This window comes from Labeo rohita, chromosome 10 (genome assembly GCF_022985175.1).
Source record: "Labeo rohita strain BAU-BD-2019 chromosome 10, IGBB_LRoh.1.0, whole genome shotgun sequence".
NCBI classification, from domain to species: Eukaryota; Metazoa; Chordata; class Actinopteri; order Cypriniformes; family Cyprinidae; genus Labeo; species Labeo rohita.
In genome coordinates this window covers 5,515,502-5,542,980 of record NC_066878.1, presented here as the reverse complement: position 1 = coordinate 5,542,980, position 27,479 = coordinate 5,515,502, and the positions used below count along the sequence as shown (strand labels likewise).

At 34.6% G+C, this 27,479-nt stretch overlaps 1 protein-coding gene across 2 annotated transcripts in view; it reads left to right on the top strand.

Annotated features, from left to right (window-relative positions):
* Positions 1-26,883, top strand: part of ppm1e (protein phosphatase, Mg2+/Mn2+ dependent, 1E) — a 65,076-nt gene extending 38,193 nt beyond the window's left edge. For both annotated transcript variants that reach the window (XM_051120837.1, XM_051120839.1), the window contains exons 2-7: positions 4,742-4,863; positions 10,007-10,206; positions 14,843-15,031; positions 15,130-15,273; positions 17,540-17,633; positions 20,124-26,883. In XM_051120837.1, coding sequence (XP_050976794.1) covers positions 4,742-4,863; positions 10,007-10,206; positions 14,843-15,031; positions 15,130-15,273; positions 17,540-17,633; positions 20,124-21,067 — 1,693 coding nt within the window. In that variant the 3' untranslated portion in view covers positions 21,068-26,883. The remainder of the gene's footprint in view (positions 1-4,741; positions 4,864-10,006; positions 10,207-14,842; positions 15,032-15,129; positions 15,274-17,539; positions 17,634-20,123) is intronic.
* Positions 26,884-27,479: the final 596 nt, after the last annotated feature.

The window sequence follows — 27,479 nt, the reverse complement described above, 5'->3', positions numbered from 1 at the left end:
GACGGATGGATGGATGGATGGATGGATGGATGGATGGATGGATGGATGGAAAGATCAACAAACGGATGGATGGTTGGATGGATAGATTGATAAATGGATGGATAGATGGATGGATGGATAGATTCACAGATGGAAAGATCAATAAATTGATAGATAAATGTATGGATGGTTGGGTGGATAGATAGAGAGACGGAAGGATGGATGGATAGTTGGATGGTTGGATTGATGGATTAACAGATGGAAAAATCAATAAATTGATGGATAGATAAATGGATGGATGGTTGGGTGGATAGATACAGAGACAGACAAAGAAGGATGAATGAACAGATAGATAGATAGACATGCAAAAAATGTGCAGTGATAGATGGAAAGATCTGATGGATGATGGAAGATTGGGTGGATAGATAGATAGATAGATAGATAGATAGATAGATAGATAGATAGATAGATAGATAGACAGTTAGATAGAGATCCAAACAATACATGCAGTGTAAAGTATAAATAATTATGTAATTGGTAAATGGACTATGATTAATGTGAACTCTCTTTCTTCCCTACTTCATCCTGACTGAACTGACTACATGATGTGTGGAAGAAGCTGTTAGCTGTTATTTTGTAGCCTCCTTCTCATCTCTCTGCAGGAGCTTTCATTTGGAGCAGACCGTCATTGAGTCGTCCTTGAGAACGCTCCACTTTCCGCCCTCCCGTCTGCTGGGCTGGTATTCCAGCCTCTCGTGCTCAGTGTGTGTGTGTGTGTGAAGCAGTCAGAGATTGCTCTGATTTCTAATATCTAACGTGTGTTCTGGCCCGAGGGCGGATTGTGGCTATTTGCCTCACTACAACATCACTCACCACGGCAACCCGTCGTCATGGCGCAGCCCACGTTGCGCAAGCAGCATGGCGCTGCTGTCAGGGTTGTCATGGCTATGCGGGCGCATCAGCTGTCAGTGCTGTACAGCCTTACGTTGCTATGACCACTAGAGTGGAGGCATTTTAAATGCATTGGATATTCATAATGCATGTTTTCTTGACTGATGCTTGGATAATGCACTGTAACACGTAATATAAGAAATCAGTTTTGGGTTGCTCATACATTATATTCTACATTGCACAGGTGTAACCAAGAATATGCAAGTGTGGTTAAAATTTTAGATACATGTATAAGATATATGGCTTTATGAAAGAACACAGAACAGATTTAGAATTGAATCAAATTGTCTTTATGATCTGCATCATTTCTTCTGGCTTCTTCTATGTAAAACTTTTATATCAATTTTAATTTATTACAGACAGTCGTTCATAAACTGAGCGCGTCATAATAAATGTTTTTGGGATTAGGACATCACATTATTGGATGGCGCCGTTATCCTCTCCCATCAGGCCACAGCTGAGGCTATTAATTCAGCAGAATGTTGGCAAACGCCACTGAAGCCCCTCACAGACAGAGCGAGATGGGAATGGCACATTGACACTGTCCAGACACACGTTTTGAAGATTTTAGAGGCATATTTATTCACTGAGAGAAATTATTTCTGTGCCAGATCATTGTTCCTTTTCGCAGTTGGAAACTGTTTTTTATTATTATTTTTTTTCATTTTTCATTATTTAATGGATTAATGAAATAGGTTTTTCTTTTTTGGATTTGCTTTAAAGGCACAATCTGTAAGATTTTTTGATTAACATATCCAAAAACACTAGAACAGCAATATATTTTGCTGACTTGTGAACTTACATTATTCCATCTGTTTTAAAGAATGTTTAAATCCAGAGAAATAAGCAATTTTAAGTAATGTAAGAGACCGTGTCCTTTCATCACCTGCCAATGAAATCATACGCTATCGAGAAAACACGAAAAAAAAACACTAAACGCTTGTCTCGAAGGAGCAGAAGTGGTCAACTGTGGCATAATAAAAGCTCAGCTATTTTCAAACCATATGTCATGCTCACCTCTTATTGGCGATCGTTTCAGTGTACTCGCTTTTGTGGCTTTCCACCCCACCCTGCTTCCTACTACAGTAAATCTTTAATACGTAAGCTCTTCCACAAACGTGAAGTCTCGTCGAATTGCATCAGCTGTAGGGATGAAGGCGACAACTCCCATAATTCCACACTCAAACGCGGCGTCATCAAAGTACGCCTTGTTTCTTTGTTTGGTTTTAAAATGTGCCCTCTAGTGGTGCAAACTACATACTGTGCCTTTAATATATAAAAAAAGTTAGGGATCAGTAAGAATTTAAAGATATTTTTTTTTAAAGAAAATAATACTTTATCTAGCAAGGATTGATAAATTGATTAATAGTGACAGTAAAGACATTTGTGACCCTGGACCACAAAACCAGTCTTAAGTCGCTGGGGTATATTTGTAGCAATAGCCAAAAATACATTGTATGGGTCAAATTTATAGATTTTTCTTTTATGCCAAAAATCGTTGGGAAATGGATTAAAGATCATGTTCCAAGATAATATTTTGCAAAATTCCTACTGTAAAAATATCAAAACTTAATTTTTGATTAGTAATATGCATTATTAAGAAGTTCATTTGGACAACTTTAAATGTGATTTTCTCAATATTTTGATTCCATATATTCAAATAGCTGTATCTCGGCCAAATATTGTCCTATAACAACACAATGGAAAGCTTATTTATTCAGCTTTCAGATGATGTATAAATCTCAATTTAGAAAAATTGACCCTTATGAATGGTTTTGTGGTCCAGGGTCACATTTATAAAAAATAATTGTATTTAAAAAATGCTGTTCTTCCTAAAAAAGAAATCAGAGTTTCCACAAAAATATTAAGCAGCACAAAATTGATTTCAACATTAATATGAACAATGAATGTATCTTGAGCACCAATTTCAGAATAAATTACGATTTACAATATATATAAAAAGGTTATTTTAAATCACATTATTTCACAGTATTACTGTTTTACTGTATTTTTATTAAATAAATGCAGCTTTGGTGAGCATAAAAGAAAAAAAAACACCTAACAACCCCAAACTTTGTCATGAGGGTGCATTTTTTTAAATTGAGATTTATACATCATCTGAAAGCTGAATAAATAAGCTTTTCTTTATTGAGTAGGACAATATTTGGCCGAGATACAACTATTTGAAAATCTGGAATCTGAGAAAATCAACTTTAAATGTGTCCAAAAGAAGTTCTTAGCAATCCATATTATTAATATTATTATTTTTTGATATATTTAAGTTGGAAATATACAAAATACCTTCATGGAACATGGTGTTTACTTAATATCCTAATGATTTTTGGCATAAAAGAAAAATCTATAATTTAGATCCATACCATGTATTGTTGGCTATTGCTACAAATATACCCATGCTACTTATGACTGGTTTTGTGGTCCATATATATATACACTAATGTTCAAAAGTTTTGGATCAGTAAGATTAATTATTTTTGAAGAAGACTTTTCTGCTTATCAAGGCTGTGTTTATTTGATTAAAAATACAGAATAAAACAATAATGTTGTGTAATATTATTGCAATTTAAAATAGTAGTTTTCTATTTTAATATACTTTAAATCACTCCAGTCTTCAGTATCACACAATCCTTCAAAAATCATTCTAATATGCTGATTTATTATCAATGTTGGAAACAGTTGTGCTGCTTAACATTTTTTTGGAACCTGTGATTTTAGGATTCTTGATGAATAAAACATTAAAAAGAACAGCGTTTATTTAAAACAAAAATCTTTTGTAACAATATTCATGACCATTTAAAGTTTGGGTTCAGTAAATTTTTTCCTTCTTTCTTTGTTTGAAAGAAACGTATACTTTTATTCAGCAAGGATGTGTTAAACTGATAAAAAGTGATAGTAAAAACTTACATTGTTAGAAAATATTTCTATTTTGAATAAACGCCGATCTTTTTAACTTTTTATTCATCAAAGAATCCTGAAAAAAGAATCACAGGTTCCAAAAAAATATTAAGCAGCACAACTTTTTCCAACACTGAGATGCTTAAAATGTCTTAAAATGTGCAATTTTTACTCTATATTCTTGTAATCTACCTAAAAAATATGCAGTATTTATGATGTCATAATTTCAATATGCCATATAAACACATAGGATTTCCGGTCCTTATCTGACAATTCATTGTCAGTCATTTAATGGGGAGATCCCTGTTCTGTTCAGATGAGAATTCCATGATCGTCTCTTATGAAATCCTCTTATGGGGATGACGGGGCTTGTCTTTAAGTGACGGCTCTTGATTTCATAACGCGCGGCCGTATTTATTTTCAGTGATCCAGCGGGGTCTCTGCTCTCAGAGCGGCAGAGTGCTGGAGTGGATTTGGGTCATGCTAGTTTTAGAGTGCCTCTCCTCGCTCTCTCAATCCATCAGAGCGACAAGCCCTAAAAGGATATTCACATCAGTAGTTAAAAAGCCAGGCTTTAACGCTTACAGTTCAGCTTTTTTACCCTTGTTCCTCACCGTAAGCTTTTTTAAAGAAATAGAAAAAGAGGTTTTTGATGCACAGCGATCATAAGAACATATTCAGCTGGAATATCTTTGGCCATTTTCTCTGTTTTGCCCCGCGCATATTGCTTTTGCCTCCTACTCATCATCTCACGGTTAAACGAGCGCTCGCTCTGGTGCTGGAAAAAGGAAAAAAATGAAGGAAAAATTGAATCAAGCGCTCCTTTGCATAATGTTTCCGTGATCTACTCAGCAGATGTTTTAAAGCTCTCTCTCTCTCTTCGTCTCTTCTTTTACAGTAATTGCCCTTTTTCCTTGGCTGCAGCCCTGGCCCGTGGTACAGCAGACAGCATCCTGCAAAGCGATCTCTCTGTGTACTATCTCAACAAGAGTGTGGAGGATGGAACAGACACGCTGCCTCGTAAGTGCCCTATAAAAACCCAGTTAAACGTAACTTGGACTGTGAGGTCTTATTTTTTAATGAGACAAGTCTAGCATAGATTCATTGTGACTTTTCTTGAACCGTCTGAAGTCACTCAGTGTCAATAAAGCCGGTGAATGAGCCGGGTCTGCATTGAAGCCTTGCTATCGAGTAGAGATCTTGTGATATTTGATCTGAATGTAGGCCATTCTGCACAATTTTAAGCCTCTATTCGACTGCAAATTTAGGTCACTTACTAACTTAACGGTGGCCTGAATTGCTTTCTTATCTTTCTATATTCGAATTGAAATGGCAAAGGAATTTGAGGTGACAACGGCTGCTAACGCGCCACAGTTTTGGCTGGTTTAGAAACGAGACCTTTAGCAGGTCTAATGGAGCTTGTAAGATCAATTCATATTTGATACCTTTCTTTGTTATGATATCGTGTTGATCTGATTCATTTCCCCCTTTGGCAATACTCTTTCTGTAGCAATAACTGTAAACTGCCACATGAAAGTGTATCACAACCTTTTTGGAGGACAGATGTTGTGGACATACAATATGTCAGTAGCATATTGGTCACTGGCCTATATACATCTATATATAAGATTTTTTTAAAAAAATCTGTATTGGTCAGTATTGCATATTTAATTGTACATGCCCATTTCCTTTATTTTTACATTTAGATTACCTTTGCTGTCATCTTTATAATAACATATATATATCTTTAATCATTTAAATGTATTGTATAATTTTAATAATCACTTTTAAATGTAGCCTTTAAAAATAATCTAGCAAATATCAAAATAAATATTCATTTTATTTTATACTGTACATTATAACATAATAGCTAAATTCACTAGTAGCATTTAAAAAAAATAGCGTTATATTTTAATTGAATTAGACAATGTACTGTATAATTTTAACATCAGCCAAAACATGAAAATAATTATTATAATGCATATATATATATAATTAATTAAATTTTTTTGCATTATATTTTTTATTTATTTAGACAATATACTGTATAATTTTAACATCAGACATAACACGAAAATTGTAGCATTTAAAATATTACATTTTTTATATTATATTTTTAATTCATTTAGACTATACTGTATAATTTTAGCATCAGCCATAACACGAAAAAAATATCATTATAATATACAGTATATATGAAATACATAAATGAAATGAATTTAAAATTCTGTTATCTAAAATGTAAATATTTAAAAAATGCATATTATTTGTAATATATAATATTTAATGATATTAAATATTTAAAGTTCATTATGTTTATTTAGAAACAGTGTAGAAATTTAATATGCATGTTATTCATATATTTTAACATTTCTTTATATATTTATATCTTTTCAATTTATTTTGACAAAACAGTATAGAATTTTAATATGTATGTTATTTATATATTTTAAACATTTCATGCTGCTTTATATATAAATATCTCTTCAATTTATTTTGACAGATAATATAGAATTTTAATATATTATAATAATAATAATATATTTATATATTTGAACATTTTCAATAATTTTAGTTTTTTAAATACATTTTAACAGTTTGTTTAATGTGTATATTTTTTTTTTTTGTTTGTTTGTTGTTTACATATTTTAACATTTTGTGCTTCTTTATATATTTATATCTTTTCAACTTATTTTGACAAAAAACTACATTATTGTAATATATATTTTATTGATGTCTTTTTAACGTTCTTGTGCTGCGACAGAAAACAGAAATGTAGTTGACTGTTCAACCAAACAGATTACAAACAGTTCTGCTTCTGTTAGTAAAATTACACATTTCATCTTTAATTATGACCGACAGCAATTTGTTTCCACCATAATTCTTTAATAGACATACGACAACTCTGGAAGAAAATTCAGAGTTTCCCCACGGGTAATTACAACATTGCGGTGGCGTTCATGTGCACTGATCTCATAAATACAATCATTCCGACAAGTCATGAAGGCTGCAATAATTCTCTGCGGTTCACATCCAACTATTGCCGTCATGAGTTAGCGCAGACATTCACATAGCACGCTGATCCCAGACACTTTCCTGAGTGGACGGTAGATTTATAAAGCCAGATGGACTGCAATCTGTGTTGCGTTTAAGCACTGTTCAAAAATACGTCAGAGAACGAGAACTCCACTTGAGCCGAGTCTGGTTTTCCTCAGCGAGGACAGTTGATAAAAGGTTTCACGGGAGGTACGGTCCTTTAAACAGGCCTACATGACGTGACCCGTTCCAGCAGCAGAGATTATGTTTAGTGTAAGTCGTAGCAGTGGAAACGACTGACATCAGTACAATGGGCGGCAGACAGACGTCTGCTCAGGGCAAAGGCAGTACATACTGTTCACCAGCTCAGCCCTGAGATGGCAGATTAAATTTAGACTCTGTGCCCACGGAGACAAGAGAGAGAGAGAGAGAGAGAGAGAGAGAGAGAGAGCATCTGAAAGGCTAGGGGAAGAGAAAAGAGCATGTAATGTCTACTTTTACAACCATCAAACAATCTAAAAGACCTTTTCGTCCACACAATGCTAAAACACATCTGTCAAAAGCAGTACTGAGGCAGACAAAAACGAACATGCAGGCTTTGAAAAAATCTGCAATAAATAGAGTCATTCAATAACCAGACACTCCATTAGGCAAATCTGGGACTTTGCCATAAGTTTTGGCATGCAAATTTTTTGAGCAACATTTTATGAGCTTTAGAAACAAATAACATGCTTGCCAATGATACTTTTAAAGGTTTTGTACACCTAAAAATAAAAATTCGGTCAATTTACCTACCCTCATGTCTTTGCAAATCTGTATGACTTCCTCTCTTTCTTCCCTTTGCAATAGAACATGAAAGAAGATGTCTTAAAGAATGCTAATGCTGCTCTTTTCCACACAAATAATGCAAACAGTGACGAGAAGACTAAAAATCTTAATAAAAAGCACCACAATAGTAGTTCTCATGTGGTTTATTTCAAGTTGTCTGCAGCCATGCAGCAACTTTACGTAACAAACTGACACTTATGCCTGTATCTTTTACATCTTATTTACACTTCCAGATATTAAAATGTTTGGTGCGTTCTAATATTAGAGACACATGGAAGCCCAATTTCGCCATTGAATAGAAAATTTTTAATCTTAGTCACAATTCTGACTTTTTTGTCAGTTGACAGTTTACATCTTACAATTCTGACTTCATTTCTCAGAATTGTGTATCACATGTATCATAGTTCATCAGAATTGTGAGATATAAACTGGCAATTCTGGGAAAAAAGTCACAACTGCGAGAAATAAACTCGTCACAATTGCGAGATATAAACTTGCAATTCTGACTTTTTATATCTTGAGTTTATATCTTGGAGAGAATTGTTCTCAGAACTGCGAGTTTATATCTCGCAGTTGTGACTTTTTTCTCAGAATTGAACGTTTATATTTCGCAATTGTGACTTTTTTTCAGAACTGCAAGTTTATATATCGCAATTTTTTTTTTTCTCAGAATTATGAATTTAGATCAGTTTGTTTTATTGTTGCAATTGTGACTTTTTCTTAGAATTGTGAGTTTATATCTCGCAATTGTGACTTTTTTCTTAATTGCGAGTTTATCCTGCACTTGTGACTTTTTCTCTGAACTGCGAGTTTATATATCACAATTGTGACTTTTTTTCAGAGTTATGAGTTTCTCACAATTCTGACTTTCTTCTCAAAATTACAAGTTTATATTTTCGCAATTGTGACTTTTTTGCTCACAGTTGTGACTTACTCGAATTGTGACTTTTTCTTACAATTGCGAGTTTACCTCACAATTGTGACTTTTTTTCTCAGAACTGCGAGTTTATATCTCCCAATTGTGACTTTTTTCTTAGAAATGCGAGTTTATATTTTCGCAGTTGTGATTGTTTTGCTCACAGTTGTGACTATTACTCAGAACTGCGAGTTTATATATCGCAATTGTAACTTTTCTCTTAGAATTGCGAGTTTTTTCTCACAATTGTGTTTCTCACAATTGTGACTTTTTTTTCCTCAGAACTGCAAGTTTATATCTTGCAATTGTGACTTTTTTTTAGAATTGCAAGTTTATCTCCCAATTGTGACTTTTTTCTTAGAAATGCAAGTTTATAAATCGCAATTGTGACTTTTTTCTTTGAATTGTGAGTTTATCTCACAATGGTGACTTTTTCCTCTGAACTGTGAGTTTATATCTTGCAATTATGACTTTTTTTCCCTCAGAATTACAAGTTTATATCCCACAATTCTTAGATTCTAACACACAACTGTGATTTTATAACCCGCAATTTCAAGTTTATATCATTCAATTCTCAGGATTGCGAGTTCATATCAAGTTTATATCCCGCAATTCTGAGAAAGAAGTCAGAATTGCAAGTTTGTGTTATGCAGTACTGAAAAAAAAGTCAGAATTGTGAGATTAAAAAGTCGCAATTACCTTTATAATTCAGTGGTGGCAACTGGCTTCCATAGTGACATGAGAACCAGTAGCAACTGGTGTCATCTGACATCTAACCTGATGTGATGCATTTTGATCTGCCAAAATGTGGGTTTGGAAAAACATCATTAATTGATGACAGATTTGTAATAAACTATCCCTTTTATAGGCACCTTTCAGTACTTATAGTTGTCCATCAAACGCTTTATATCACTACCTGGAAAACATTGAGGACATAAAGAGCAGCATACAGATCACAGTTGGGTGTAAAGGGAGAACTTGTGCTTTAGAGATATTGACAAGAACTTCGCAGAACGAAGGAACGTCAGCTTTAGTCCATAGAGACCAGAGCTGGAACAATCCCATCATCATTAACCAGTCACCTCCTCTCTCTCTCTTTCTCAGTTGGCAGATGGCCTCTTTTGCCCACTGTCCTCGATTCCGCTTCCACTGTGCATTTAATCAGCGGCTCAAGCACTCTTCCTTTCCAATATGATATTGCAGTCAAATCTGTTCGGCTTGTGAGAAAAAACAGCGCTGTCTGTTTGTGTATGGTGCATGTATGTGTTTTTTTTACACTGTTGTGACATATGAAAGAATGGCTGCTTAGTCATCCTGATTCAAAGCAGCTTAGAGTGTTTATGTTCGCCTGCGTAACATGTAACATGTTATTTGCCTCGACAGAGATTGATTCGGTGAAGCTGGCCCGGCTGATCTTTAATAAGCTATGCGAGACCTGCTGTCATTGGCTAAAGGAGTTTCCGTATCGCCGCCGCCACTTGCCGTACTACGAGACCTCCATCCACGCTATTAAAAACATGCGCCGAAAGATGGAAGACAAACACGTCGTCATTCCTGACTTCAACACACTCTTCAATCTACAGGTATGACTTTAAACGCTTAGTTCACCCACAAATGAAAATTCTGTCATTAATTACTCACCTTCTTGTCATTCCAACCTGCAAAACACAAATGAAGATATTTTTGATGAAATCCGAGAGCTTTCTGATCCTGCACAGACAGCTGTGCAACAGACACGTTCAAGGCCCAGAACGGATAGAATATGATCAGGAAATGTTGCAAGATGGATTTAACCCCATAGCACCCATGTGAGCACCAAGGCTCAATACGTCTGCGCAAGCTGCTAAGCCACAGCTCCGACCCACAGGCAAATTCTAAGGCATCTAACAGCCGATGAATACTAAGGCTGTTAGCAGCTCATGATTGTTTTTCATCAAAAACTCATTTTAAGGCCTCTGCTGAGCCGCACTTTAACAAATATCTAACACAAATGCTGAGTCCAGATTGATGCTAAAGAACCAATACACTTAACATCACTTTTCATTCTAATAGAGTTGTGTTGAACCCAACATCTCTGAAGAAACAGCATTATGCAATTTCTTTCCTGATTGCCAGTGTAATTTCTAGTCGAGCGAGAATGTGCTCCGTCACCGCAAAGCAATAAGTGCCGACAGATTTGCCGCCTCACGTCCACATCTACTTGATGTTTCAGATTAGATGTGTGGGCTATTCTTCCTCTAATAAGAGCAGACACTGTGGTATTGCTGTCCACTAGCATGAAATAGACTCTCCCTAAAGCATGACTGTAGGGAATATTCCATCCTGACGGCAGCACGTTTCATCAATACGCTCTTCCTTACCACACTTTACTCATAGACTCTGAGGCGGTTCTTCATCGGTCACATCCAGGAGCCGTTTGATAAATGCTAGGCTTTTACTGGTATTATTGGCGAACACCAGCATCCCTTTGCCTTAGGCAAAGCAGATCAGAGACCAGCCTCAGCCATAAGTGGACGTCATTCAGTGCATTTGCACAGAGAGAGAAAAACGTAATCGTGGTTGTCGTTCTATCAGTGCTGTTCCACACGAGCAACATGACAAAACTAGAATGCTGTGAACATAATTAAATGATGCACACTGGTCAGCGCCGACAGCCCTGTGGGCAGTGAGCTGACATATAACGCTTTGTGTTACGTGCGTTCCGAGTTTGAATCCTGGCTCAAGGACCTTTCCCTATCCTGCCCCCTCTTTCTATCCCTCTTTCTATAATAATAAAAGAAAAATGAAGAAGAAGAAAAAAAAGATGCACAATGAGAAGTACAGAAACTTAAAATAGCGAAAACAATTGCATTTGTCACATGCAAATATGTAGGAAAGTCCATTTCCACTACTGAATAAAAAAGGTAATTGTGACTTTTTATCTTAAAACTCGCACCTGCGAGTTTGCAATTTTGACTTTTTTCCTCAGAACTGATATAAACTCGCAATTCTGAGAAATGAAGTTAGAATTGCAAGATATAAACTTGCAATTTCAAGTTATAAGGTCAGAATTGCGAGATATAAATTCAGAATTCTGACTTATTTTGTTCAGAAATGTGATATACACTCACAATTGCGAGTTATAAAGTCAGAATTGCGAGACAAACTCACAATTCTGAGAACATATTCTTTTTCCCCTCACAATTGGACTTTTTAAAATTGTTAGATATAAAGTCAGAATTGCAAGGAAAAAGTCAGAATTGTGAGTTTTTAATCTTTTCTGACTTTGTTTCTCACAATTGAGAGTTTATATCACGCAATTCTGGCTTTATAAATAATAATTGTGAATTTTTGTCTTGCAATTCTGACTTTCTTTTCTCAGAATTGTGAGATATAAAGTCAGAATTGTGAGGAGAAATCAAAATTGTGAGTTTATTTCATCGCAATTCTGACTTTTTTCCTCAGAAGTAGGATATAAAGTCAAAAACACAAGTTTGTATCTACTAATTCTGACTATTTCTTGCAGTTGTGAGTTTTTCATGCAATGCTGAGGAAAAAGGTCAGAATTGTGAGTTTATATTATGCAATTCTGACTTAATAATTTGCAGTTGTGACTTTTTATTCTCACAATTCTGACATTTTTCTTGCAGTTACGAGTTTACATCTTACAATTCTGCCTTTTTGTTCAGTATTTGAGATATAAACTCGCAATTCTGAGAAATTACATCAAAATTGCAAGATATAAACTCGCATTTCTAACTTCTTTTCTCAATTCTCAATTCTGAGAAAAAAAAGGCAGAATTGTGAGTTTATACCAGGAAATTCTGATTATAACTCGCAATTGCGATTTTCTATCTCACAATTCTGACTTTTTTTTTCTCAGAATTGAGAGGGAAAAAGTCAGAAATGCGAGTTTGTATCTACTAATTCTGACCTTATTTCTCACAATTCTGACTACATTTCTCAAAATTGTGAGTTTACTTCACGCAGTGCTAAGAAAATGATCAGAATTGTGAGTTTATATCATGCAATTCTGACTTTATAATTTGCAGTTGTGACTTTTTAATCTCACAATTCTGCCTTGTTATTCAGAACTGGGAGATATAAACTCGCAATTCTGAGAAATTAAGTCAAAACTGCAAGATATAAACTTGCATTTCTGACTTTTTTCCCTCATAATTCTGACTTTATATCTTAAGTCTGAGAAAAAAAGTCAGAATTGTGAGTTTATACCAGGAAATTCTGATTATAACTCGCAATTGCGATTTTCTATCTCACAATTCTGACTTTGTTTTCTCAGAATTGAGATATTAATGTCAGAAATGCAAGTTTGTGTCTACTAATTCTGACCTTATTTCTCACAATTCTGACTTCATTTCTCACAACTGTGTTTACTTCACGCAATGCTAAGAAAACGATCACAATTGTGAGTTTATATCATGCAGTTCTGACTTTATAATTCGCAGTTGTGACTTTTTATTCTCACAATACTGGCTTTTTTTTGCAGTTACAAGTTTACATCTCACAATTCTGCTTTGTTATTCAGAACTGTGACATATAAACTCACAATTCTGAGAAATGAAGTTAAACTTGCAAGATGTAAAGTTGCAACTGCAACTTTTTTCCCACAATTCTGACACAATTTCAGAATTGTGAGATATAAAGTCAGAATTGTGAGTTTATATCATGCAATTCTGACTTTATAATTCGCAGTTGCTACTTTTTATCTCATAATTCTGACCTTTTTTTTCTTGCAGTTATGAGTTTACTTCTTGCAATTCTGCCTTTTTATTCAGAATTGTGAGATATAAAATCTCGCAATTCTGAGAAATGAAGTCAAAATTGCAAGATATAAACTTGCAACTGCAACTTTTTTTCTTGCAAAACTAGCAATTCTGACTTTTATTTCTCACAAGTGTGAGTTTATTTCACGAAATGCTGAGAAAAAGGTCAGAATTGTGATTTGTATCATGCAATTATGACTTTATATTTTGCAGTTGTGAGTTTTTATCTCACAATTCTGAGAAAAAAGTCAAAATTGCAAGATAAAAAGTCGCAGTAACCTTATATGATCTTACATATGTATATAATACAAACTATTGCCTGATGTGTTATCTAATTTACATAGCAATTTTTACATTAAATTTATCACAAAAAATTTATTAAAAACACAAAAGTAGGTGATCTAAGATTTCACTAAGATTTCATACACAGTAAGTTAAACTCTCATATGATTTCAATGCATATAATACAGACTGATGAATTATATGCTAATATTTCATATAGCTGTTTTTGCATTGAAATGTTTACAGTAAAGGAAAACACACACAAAAAGTTTAGATAAGTGAAACTAAATCACTTCGACTTTTTAATGACCTGCAATAAAAAGTTCCAGGATGCATTTGATTTTTCTTTTATGTGTGGGCATATTATGCATACTAATACTATGCTAATATTGACTTACGATCAAAATCTGTGATGATTATGCATTTCATTTTCAATAAACTGCAATAAATAGTTGCAAGACCCATTTTGTCATTTTTATTTTATTCTGACCGGTACTGTTTGTTTGTGTGCTTCGTTCCCTTGTAGGTTAAAAAACTCATTTTGTGGCATACAGATTTTGCTTTGCAGATCGTTAGACAAGATGTGGATTACTGTATTAACTGATTATTGAAAGAAAGAACAAATTAATCAAATCAATTCAAAAAAGTTGAATGCATCCAAGTGTCATAAAAACCTAATCTCAAAGTGAGCATTTTCATGCCGTCTCGAGGTGTTCGGGTGCTCAGGGATTCTTCCATAATGAAATCCTTATTTATACCAATGAGAGCTTATCCCGTTTGACTGGCCCTGCTACGAAACTAAGCCATTTAATAATTTGTAAGCTGCTGATAATTAAAAGCGATCGACAAGAGGAAGCACCAATTATTTGATTTGCATATATTTCTCATGTGGAATATTTCATTTAGCTGCGTTGACTGCAGTTGATTAGCGAACAGCTTCTGATCTGTTGGATGCCAGAGGTTGGCCTGTTTTTGTTTTCTGTTTCACACGGATTGAAAGACACTTACAGGGATTTATTTCAATTAAGAATGGATTATGAGGTCTTTTATGTGGCAATAAGCTATTTTTTAATGAATAACAACAGGAAAATTTCTTTCAGTACAGCAACTGTAACAAAATACTTTGAATAATCTTTTCATGAGGTAAAGCTAACACAAAACTATGTGTGTTTAGGATCAGGAAGAGCAGGCTTTTTTTGCCGTGTTTGATGGTCACGGTGGGGTGGATGCTGCCATTTACGCCGCCAATCATCTGCACGTAAACCTGGTAAGACAAGAAATGTTCAGTCAGGACGCCGGAGAGGCTCTGTGTCACTCCTTCAAGCTGACAGACGAGCGGTTCATACAGAAGGCGTCACGTGAGGTGAGTTGCTACCCTACAAACATTGTCAGATATCAGGATGGTTATATCAGCCATTTTTGCATTGACAACATATGTATGCATTCATATGTCTGGAACAGAACCTGCGTTGTGGCACCACAGGGGTTGTGACCTTTTTGAGGGGTCGCACACTGTATGTGGCCTGGCTGGGAGACTCTCAGGTCATGATGGTGAAGAGAGGTCAACCGGTGGAGCTGATGAAACCACACAAACCAGACAGAGAGGTGAGAATGACTGGACACAGCTATTATTATTTTCACATTTTTTTTAAAATATATTTTATTTTATTATATATTTTTTTATTTGATTAATATAAAATGGTCAGGTGTTCCAAGTCCATAAGCCAATTTTATTATTATTATTATTATTATTATTATTATTATTATATATTTTTTAATTAGACTAATATAACGTGGTCAGGTGTTCCAAATCCATATGCCAATTAAATTAAATAAAATTAAAATACAAATAAAAAACAAATAAAAAATAAACTTGGAACACCTGACCATTTTATGTTAGTCTAATAAAATAAAGTTAAATTAAATTAAATTATTGAATTTAATTTAATTCACCTTTATTTTATTAGACTAATATAAAATGGCCAAGTCCATATGCCAATTATATTTTATAATTATAATTTAATTTAATTTAACTTTATTTTATTAGACTAACATAAAATGGTCAGGTGTTCTGAGTTAATTTCTTATTTGTATTTTATTTGTATTTTATTTTATTTGACTAATATAAAACGGCCAAGTCCATATACCTAATTTTTTTTTTTTTTATTAGACCAACATAAAATGGTCAGGTGTTCCAAGTCCATATGCCAATTTTATTTATTTTTTTATTAGACTAATATAACATGGTCAGGTGTTCCAAATCCATATGCCAATTAAATTAAATTAAAATAAACAAATAAAAAATAAACTTGGAAGACCTGACCATTTTATGTTAGTCTAATAAAATAAAGTTAAATTAAATTAAATTATTGAATTTAATTTAATTCACCTTTATTTTATTAGACTAATATAAAATGGCCAAGTCCATATGCCAATTATATTTTATAATTATAATTAAATTTAATTTAACTTTATTTTATTAGACTAATATAACATGGTCAGGTGTTCCAATTTATTTATTTATTTTTTATTTTATTTTGCTAATATAAAATAGTCAGGTGTTCCAAATCCATAAGCCAATTTTATTATTATTATTTTTTTTTTTTTTTTTTATTAGACTAATATAACATGGTCAGGTGTTCCAAATCCATATGCCAATTAAATTAAATTAAAATAAACAAATAAAAAATAAACTTGGAAGACCTGACCATTTTATGTTATTCTAATAAAATAAAGTTAAATTAAATTAAATTATTGAATTCAATTTAATTCACCTTTATTTTATTAGACTAATATAAAATGGCCAAGTCCATATGCCAATTATATTTTATAATTATAATTTAATTTAATTTAACTTTATTTTATTAGACTAACATAAAATGGTCAGGTGTTCTGAGTTAATTTTTTATTTGTATTTTATTTGTGTTTTATTTTATTTGACTAATATAAAACGGCCAAGTCCATATGCCTATTTTTTTTTTTTTTTTTTTATTATTATAATTATAATTTTATTTAATTTAACTTTATTTTATTAGACCAACATAACATGGTCAGGTGTTCCAATTTATTTATTTAGTTTTTATTTTATTTTGCTAATATAAAATAGTCAGGTGTTCCAAATCCATATGCCAATTTTGTTTTATTTTATTTTACCAATATAAAATGGACAGGGGTTCCACTGTTGCATATGACATTATTTTATTTTGTTTTGTTTTATTTTATAATAAAGTCCATATGCCAATTTGAATTGAATTGAATTTTGGTAATTTACTAATATAAAATGGTCATGTTTTTCAGTTTTATTATTTATATAGTTTTATTTGACTAATATAACATGGTCAGGTGTCCAGGTCCATTTGCCAATTTAATTTCATTTAATTTAACTTTATTTTATTAGACTAATATAAAATGGTGAGGTGTTTTAAGTCCATATGTCTATTTTATTTTAATTTAATTTTATTTTATTTTATTTTATTTTTTTATTAGACAAATAAATAAAATTGGCATATGGACTTGGCCATTTTATATAAAAAAAATTTGCCTTACCTATATAAAATGGTCAGGGGTTCCATTGTTGCATATGACCTTCGTTCATATCTCAGCCCATGTCTTTGTGTGGGACGTCCTTTAGCACAGTTGATTCAATTGACAAAAGTCACATAACAGCAAAGCTGTGTTACATAACGCTCTCCCAAGAGTGGATCTGTTGAGCCACATCTTTGGAGCTTTATCTATATAATGAAGCTGTATGTAAATCAAAGTTCATCTGATTACAGTTTCACTAACTGACACTGAAATAAACATGACACTAGCTGTTATGGTTAACGACTCCTCTTAACCATATTGTTTGTTTGTTTACGTGTGTGTATAGGATGAGAAAAAGAGGATTGAGGCTCTGGGTGGGTGTGTGATCTGGTTCGGCACATGGAGGGTGAACGGCAGCCTGTCGGTGTCAAGAGCCATCGGTATGGGCCATTTACACAATTTTACAAGCTAAATTGACAGCTCTGATTGTACTCTGATTGTTACATTTTCTGTAAAATGCTGTGAAAGCCTACATAATTCAATTGAATAGCGCTTTTCTCAATACATGCAGTATTGTAAAGCAGCTTTACAGAAAATATGCTTCACAAATCCCAGGAATTGAGCCAAAGGCATCGTTAAGATGGTTGTGAAAGCCTTTGCTTTTGTGCTCTTTCAAGATGTTCACTTATTTAGGCTGGATCTTTTGTAAGTTAAAGTGAACTAAAGGTCAGTGGGTGCATATTATTAGAAGAGGATATACAGGCCACAGCAGAAAACCCTTTATCATCACACCATAGATTTCAGTATGAAGGAGACAGTGTTTTAGAAAGCAAACACTGGCACAGACTCAATGTAATCAATGTAACCAGATTGTACAGGTCTAAATCAGTAGCTGAGTCTGTGTACTTTCGAAGAACAATATCGATTGTTGTCAAAACTTAAACCACCCTACTGTTTCAAAACTTGTGTAATCAGACCAACTGTGTGGTTGGAGTTAAAAAAGCACACAAACCTCTTCATCACCTCAATAAATTATTGATGAAGTATCAGTGTACTTTACAGTATGTACATTAGCCAGGGTAAGATTACGGCTTTCAGGCTAATGAACGTCGCTGCAATAACAAAGACCGACCTCCTGCAAAACCCTTAGGTGTTCCCACGACTTCCTGCACAGGAACCGTTTCACTCCCTAAACGCTGATGGCTAATCTGTCAGATAATCCTATCAGTCCAGCATTTAATTCCCCTAAAGCTCTTGATTCATAAATAGGACAAACGAGGCTAATTCTGCCATAGCCTATGGCAACTGGTCTTTTACAAACACCAAACAAGTCCAGAACATGTCCGAGTCATATATTACTCAAAAAAAACGAAGCAAATAAGAAATTCTATTTAGTTTAACGAAAAGACTGAAGCATATTTTAAGACATTGCATTATGGCATTATTTGCATAGCAATTAAATACTGCTGATTCTGAAAAATAAATAAATAAATAAATAAATAAATAAATAATGTAATGTGATTTTACCTGTCACTTTTACTTATTTAAAAAAAAAAAAAAAAAATATATATATATATATATATATATATATATATATATATATATATATATATATACACACACATGTATGTTCTTGTCTTTTTTTCTTCAGTCATAAAGAAATTATGGTTTTTGTGGAAAACATTTCAGCATTTTTCTCCATATAATGGACTGATACGGTGCCCCGATTTTGCATTTGGGACCGCATCTGGGATTGTTTGAAGCCGCATTTAAACTGCATTTTGGAAGTTCTAAATCGGGGCACCATATCAGTCCATTATATTTAGAAAATTATTATATATATTTTTTTTATATAAAAATATATTTATATTTTAAAAAATGTTATATGTGGCTGTGCCTTTATGTAGATATTTTAGATTAATAATAAATGCTATTGTGATTAAGAATTAAAAAAAAATACTAAAAAAAATTAAATTAATTGTGATTTTACTTGTCACTTTACTATGTATATTTTTAATATAATACATATCAAATAGATTTATATTTAAAATTTTGTATTTGTTGTAGTCCCTTTATGTAGATTTTTTTTAGATTAATGAGAAATTATATTGTGAAAATTAAAAATAAAATGTAAAAATTCAAATAAATGTGATTTTATTTGTCACTTTACTATAGATTTTAAAAGATATAAATAAAAATATTTATATTTAAAATGTATTTGTTGTAGTGCTTTTATGCAATTTTTTTAGAATATTAAGAAATGCTATTGTGATTAATGAAAATTAAAAATGTATATAAAAATTAAAAATTAATTTATATCTATATATATATATATATATATATATATATATATATATATATACACACAATTTTGTATTTGTTGTAGTGCCTTTAATTTATGTAGGCTTTTTAGATTGAGAAATCAATTGAAAATATAATTAAAAAATTAAATGTGATTTTACTTGTCACTTTACAATATTTAAAAAATATAATATATATAAATATAAATGTTTATATTTAAAAAAAAATATTTGTTGTAGTGCCTTTATGTAGATTTTTACATTAATGAGAAATGCTATTGTGATTCATGAGAATTAAAAATAAAAATCTGAAAAATTAAATGTGATTTTACTTGACACTTTACTATTTTATTTTTCAAATATTATATTAAAATATATTTATATTTAAAATTTTGTATTTGTTATAATTTGTTGTGATTAATGAGAATTAAAAATAAATTAAAAGACATCCAAGTGCATTAAAGTAGTGAAAATACTGGTTGAATTTTTTTTTTTACTAAAAGAATATAATTTTATTTCAAATCTAGTGTTTGTTATAGTAATTTATTTGTAACTAAAGAATTTACAGTTGACTGACGACTTTCCTGAAATCTATATTTTTGTGATATTCACTTTCATTTGCATGTACAGGTGACTCAGAACACAAGCCCTATATCTGTGGTGATGCTGACTGCACCGCCTTCAACCTGGACGGCAGCGAGGACTACTTGATCCTGGCCTGCGACGGCTTCTACGACACGGTGAATCCAGAAGAAGCTGTGCGAGTGGTCAGCGACCACTTGCAGGAGAACAACGGGGACACCGCCATGGTGGCCCACAAACTAGTGGCCTCGGCCCGAGATGCGGGGTCCAGCGACAACATCACGGTCATTGTGGTGTTCCTCAGGGACCCCCGTTTGCCCCCGCCCTCAGATGAACCGGAGGAGGAGCAGGAAGAGGAGCCGGTGGAGGACGCGGGAGAAGAGGAGGAAGAAGAGGAAGTGGAGTCCTTGCAGAGTGAGCTGGTGTGTCAAGACGGAGGGGCGGAAAATGGAGGCAAGAACCGGGGCGGCTGGCCACTCCAACAATGCTCGGCTCCGGCCGACCTGGCCTACGAAGACCGCATGGATTCGTTTACGGACAGAACAAGTCTGAGCATCACGGGGCCAGACCTGCGTGCAGAGACTGGCTGCTTCAGGCTCCCAGCTTCATCCAGCCTCCCTCCGACGAGAACCGTCATGGCAGACCTCATACCCCCCTACGGCGGGGCTGGCGCGGCCTGGCGCCCCTACCAAGAGGACGGCCCCTCCGGGTACAGGCAAAAGCCCCAGCCTAAACCCAGAGTGCCCTCCTACACGCAAACCACCTCAGATGGACAATTGTTGGAGGTGGCTGCGCTCTTCCCCCAGGAGGGCCGCAGGAAGAGGCGGCTGGAGGTCATGCCGCTAAGGAGGGAATCGCAGCGCCTGATCCGGAGGGCTAGAGAAAGTCACGGCCCTCTCAGCTGCTTCCCTAGCGTGCCCTATCCTCTCCGCTCTCCAGAGAGGAAGCCTGGGATAGCCTTTCCCCATGTAACCCACAGCAAAAGGGTCTAATCGACAACTTCCTTGCCCCATCATGCCGCCCTCCATCCCTAAAGCTAAAACACGTTCATTTCACACAACACATGAATGGGGGTGTACGAACACATACATGCATACTCTGTTCCAAAACATAGTGAGCAGCCTCCATAGGCTGCATTTTAGATGGAAAAGTACCTTGTATTGGACAAATTGAAAGGCAGCAACACAAACCCAGAATGAAGAGAGAAATGATAATCTTGATAAAAATAGTTTATTATAGTTTAATCCTGACTATTTTACCCAATATTTGTGTGTGCTATATATATTTATGCTTATCAGTGTGAAAGCTTATTTCCACCATGGAATAAAAATATAAAAATACATTTTTCTGACAACTGTGAGTTGATGTCGCACAGTTCTCAGAATTGCAAATGTATATCTTGCAAACTCACTATTATGACTGTGTAACTCGAAATTGCCTCTTGCAATTCTAACTTTTTCTCTCAGGATTGTGATTTTACATCTCACAGTTCGAACTTTTTGTCTCAGAATTTGAAATTTACAGATAAAAAGTAAGAAGCGCAAAATGTAACTCATAATTCCAAGAGGAAGTCTGAACTGCGAGATGTAAACTCAAAATTCAGAGCAAAAAAAATTAAAAAATGAAATTTTTCCCCTTCAGAATTCTGATTTTACATCTGATTTTACATAGTTCTGACTCCTGAAATTGAAATTTACATCTATATATAAACTCAGAACTCTGATAAAAAGTCAGAAGCGCAAAATGTAACTCATAATTTCAAGAAAAAATCTGAATTGCGAGATGTAAACTCAAAGTTCAGAGCAAAAAACTAAGAATTGTGAACTTTTTTCCCCTCAGAATTCTAATTTTACATTTCACAGTGCTAACTTTTTGTCACAGATTTTAAAATATACATCTATATATAAACTCAGAATTCAGAAAAAGTCAGAATTGCTAAATGTAAACTAAGAATTCTGAGATAAAAGGTCAGAAGCGCAAGATGTAATTCATAATTCCAAGAAGACGTCTGAATTGTGAGATGTACACTCAAAATTCAGAGCAAAAAATAAGAATTGTGACTTTTTTTCCCCTCTATATTTTACATCTCACAGTTCTGAATTTTTATCTAGGAATTTGAAATTTACATCTATATATGAACTCTGAATTCTGAGATAAAAAGTCAGAAGAGCAAAATGTAACTCATAATTCTGAGAAAAAGTCTAAATTGTGAAACGTAAACTCAAAATTCTGAGAAAAAAAATTGTGCATTTTCCTTCAGAATTCGAATTTTACATCTCAAAGTTCTGACTTTTTGTCTTGGAATTTGAAATGTACATCTGTATATAAACTCGGATTTCTGAGATAAAAAGTCAGAAGCGCAAAATGTAACTCATAATTCTGAGACAAAGTCTGAATTGCGAAACGGAAACTCAAAATTCAGAGAAAAATTTTTTTTTTACATTTTCCTTCAGAATTCGGATTTTACATCTCAAAGTTCTGACTTTTTGTCTTGGAATTTGAAATTTACATCTATATATCAACTCGGAATTCTGTGATAAAAAGTCAAAATGCAAAAAAAGCGCAAAATGTAACTTAATTCTGAGAAAAAAGTTTCAAACTTTTTTCCCCTCAGAGTTTGGATTTTACATCTCACAGTTCTGCCTTTTTGTCAGAGTTGTGAGATAAAGTCGCAGTTAAAATATGAACGTTCCATGCTGAAAATAAGTTCAACATGCTGACAGAGAACCCTATTAAAATGACCTGCATTAATTGTTAGTGTTGCTGCCTAGAGAGTCCAAATGAGTCCATTCTGAGGTTCCACAGGCAGCTGTCTATGTAGGGATCAGGCAGCAAAGGGGACTCACTGAGCTCTGGAACAGAAACATAATCAAACATATGAGATCCTACATTGCTTTGACGCTTCCACTCTCATCTTATATGAGCCAGCCTATCAGAATTCTTTACCATTCTCAGCCAGCTTCCTCCTCATCCTCATAACCCTCTCTCTGGTCCAGTTTGCGTGTGTGTGCGTGTGTGGAAGGGAAAAAAAAAAAGAGCGTTAACACTATGATAACACTATCTTCTGTTATTACACACACACACAAGTGAAGTTTGAGGGAAACCCAGTGTAGAATCAAGCAGGTAATTGCAGTCAACAGGAGGAACTGACCTCATAGACCTCTAAAATTCATTTTTTCCTTTTTATCTGAAGCGTATACTTATTGTATGAACTGGTTACTCAAGTATGTGATCATGTCTATAAATTACAGCTTAGGATTTGTCTATAAATTGCAGCTCAGGCATAATTATGACCTGGCTGTGATGAGTCATTGAGAAACGAGTGGCATCATATTCATGTGTGTTTATGCTTTTAGCACACATGCTGTTTTTGACCCCATGTTTTACCTTGTTCATTTTGTTAGACATGTTTATTTATCTAAAAGCCATAAATGGTGCTTTTCACAAATAGGATACAATTCAGAATTTTTTACTGTCCTGTATCCACCTTATTTTTCAATGCGGAAGTAAGCCGTTTTCTGGTAATGTGTGAGACTTCCGGTTTATAAGCCACCGCAGGGAAATAACGAGAAGAATAACAACGAACAGTAAACTGTAAAACTGTTTGCACTACAAACCAGCATGTTCATAATTAAGATAATACGTTCAAATAATATGGTAAGACACACCAATTTGCAATATCAAACAACAAAACAAGCTGTTTTGCACAGCTAAAAATAGCTGGATGCAGATGAGAGCGGAAGCCAGACACATTAAATTTACAAATGGCCATGCCCACTCTTAACGGGAAAAATAAGGTGGATAATTTAATTTTAATTTTATTAATATTGTGGATTTAATTTAATGTTTATTGCTAGGAAATAACAAAAATATAAAACGCAAACCTCTACAAAACAAATACTGTACAATACTGTATAATATTTAGTTTGACCTCCAGAGGTTGAAGGTTAAGTGCCACTTTTTGTTGAAATAACAAAAAAATGATTTGATTTTGTATCTATTTGGATCTACTTTGTATTCTATTTGTGGAAAGTGCTGGGCTGGTTTTGGGCGGCCGCCACGTTGAAGCATTTGCACATTCACCATATCTCCAGGCACCCTTTGATGACGCTAACTAGAAATAACATAACCCACTGACAGACAACACCTGTTGCTTTTCCAGTCATTGCCTTGGAAAGAAACATATCGGATCAAATTTAGATGCAGTATATACATTTTCAGTTTCAAAACCAAAGAAAATGACTGAGTATTCATCAGGGGACATACTACCATCCCTAAACGATGCTGTAGTACATCTACAAGAGCTTGTTGTTAAACCCTGTAGAGAAAGATTAGTTGAAGATATTCACTTCCTATTCAAAACTGATGTTTGGACAAATATCTCTTACATTGGCAAGCTGCATTAAGATCTGTTTTGGAGTTTGTATAGGATGTGTAAATGTAGCTAGAGAGGTTTGCTTGACAACAGAATAAGGCTGACAGGAGATGCTCGTAGTTTGAAGTGCCCCTCAGGTGTTGAGGACATGGATAGTTGAGTTTCAGCAGCACAATGTGTGCCTTTATTATCTTCAACATGGGCCTGTTTTTGACAGGCTGGGAAGTGGATGTAGAGTAAATCTGATCGCTCTACCACTTTCTTTTTTTCTATACACTACCAGGTTCTTTATTTAGAAATGGACACAACACTTGAGATTAGGAGAGAATTTGTTACAATTTTTAAACAGTACATGTAGTGTACTTGAACATTTGAATTTAAAAAGAGTACAGCTAGGTATTACTCACTTTTAAAAGGATAGTTCAGCCAAAAATGAAAATTCTGTCATTAATTACTCACTATCATGTCGTTCCAAATGCGTAAGACCTTAGTTTATCTTTGAAACATGAATTGAGATATTTTTGATGAAATCCAAGAGCTTTCTGACCCTGCATAGACAGAAATGCAGCTATGAAGCTACGAGAAAACAAAAACAACAACTTCATTCAACAATTTCTTCTTTTTTGTGTCAGTCTTCGACGTTCGTTCATGAGACTATCACTGTACTGTCTATTCAGGGTCAGAAAGCTTCCAGGTTTCATCAAAAATATCTTAATTTGTGTTCCAGAGATGAAAAACGTTTTTACTGGTTTGGAATTTAGGAGATTAAATGATTTTCTGAACCGTCACCGCTCATCTGATTATTCACTCTTTAATCTTTATACAGTACATTAAGATCTCCCCTTCTCACGCAAGTCATATGCGTGCGTTTTTATATTTGCCACGTACAACTGATGTCAGAATACGCAGCTGCGATGCCATTGGATGGTTCTGTGACAAACCACACGTGTTTCCGACTAGCAATGCTGCAACCCTTCGCTCTGTCCCTCTTACGTCTACAACTAACTAATGACTTGTGCCATCCCTACCGTGCCATTGCACTAATCAGTTTCCATTTATTTATTTTTTTGTTGGTGGAGGGATGGATAATGGGACGGGGGCAGGCATAAACATCCATCACCTGAGTGTTGTCATTCAAGCTCCCCTCATCCACCTCCAACCACGAAATTCACCCGCATAAAGCCCAACACCCGCCATCAGTGTTCTCCTATAAAAAAAGGGGCTTGAATGGGAAGTTGTTCTGTTGTGGTGCATTTATAACTGGTCCAGAATGTACATCCAGATGTCGAATGTACTGTAAAAGGAACCCTTCTAACAAAAAACATGGAGCAGGATCAATGAAACTTTTACCCGATGCCCAGACTGTCCCGATTATATGTACGCACTCTACCGCCCCTTATGAGATTCGTCCCGATCTTATTCCCTTTGTGGAAGTTGCTAAGCACGTCATTGACTGCCCTGCCTCGTAAATCCTAGATCTGCACTAGAAGCGGAAAACGTTCCCTCACGGCCTTCGAGACCGAATTGATGACCAGAGATCGATGAGTGCAGCTCACAGGACACGGACCTCACGACGAAGCTGCGCTCGAGATGATATATGCGACGTAGATTCAGAGATAACCTAATGCCCTCGCCATCATGTACAATCTCCCTCACGATCATTCCTCTAGCACCTCGTACGGGGCACAAATTATATATCGGAAGTGTAGTAACTTACATATATTGTATACATGTATGTGTGTTTTGAGCGTGTGCGTGGGTGCGCGTAACGTTTGGGATGTGTATGTGACGTCTGTCTTCTAAATGTACTATTTTAATCACCACTGATAACTCAGATGGATACAGAAGTCTGTAACGCTTTTCAGTAACCCTCAGCCCCGCCCCCTTCTCACTGAAGTACGTACTTGAAAACTACTTGGAAGCGCGCGGACTCTAACAGATGCAGCGCTGGGCGTCTGTAATGCAGTCACAGGCTCTCGCTTATTCACCGAGTGGTAATGAGTCAAAGGACCAAAGTTTTCAGACGGTTCGTTTCCAAGAAGAACATCTCACTTCGTCTTCACGTACTCTTGAGCCTTGGCCCCCTGTGGACTGACTGTTAGACGCAGCGTTTCCCCTATTAGCGATAGTTTCTGTGTCGAGGGCGCGCTCTCGATCTTTCATGACGGTTAGCCCTCCTCACTTGCTGTCACTGCTTTTTGTCCATGTACTGTTCAGTACTGCTCTTTTTTCTGCTAGCAATAATGAACCTACGCAAGCCATGAGTGAAGAGAGCTCTTCAAAGGGCTCGTCTTCTCTAAAGCAAAGCTGAGGAAGGGTTTCCAGACAACTTAGAGGGGAAAAGACAAACAAACGTATCTTAAAAAAAAAAAGAAACCTATGTTACTGATGGTCATCACTGTATTCTATTAAACCTGTGTTGATGAGAAACCACTACTGTACTCTCAGAGCTTTTGTTTTTTAGTGGGATGCGTGAAGTCGGTCAGATTTGATACACGAACACAAGGACGATGTAATTCATTATTTAAACATTTAGCAGATTATATAAGGCATGACAGCGGGCAAAAAAAAAATGCTACAAGAATTTGAAATAATCTTTTGACAGTTGCAAAAACTTGTGCGTGCCAACGTGGTTTTGGACTTAGGATGCAGAATCCTTGGGTACGAATCCTGTAAAAAACATGACTCATGAAAGAGCTAAAAATAAAGAGATTAAAAACAAGCTAAAACTGCATTTTTACATCACAATCGTTTTTGTTCATACTATCGGGTAGGTTCAGGTGTGGTGCAGATGGTACTTTTTTTTAAAACGTCACGGAGAATTCGAGTTATAGTGCCACTCAACAGACATTTCAAGTCAGAATTGCGGTGACATGTACAAAGCACGTTTCAAAATTCATTTTTTTCCATTTAAATTTTTCTGGATTCCATTTTTTTCCGTTTTAAATTTTATCGACTTCTTTTTAATGGTAAATTAAATTTTATTAATAAAATGTCTAATTAATTAAAAATCATGAAACTTATACAAT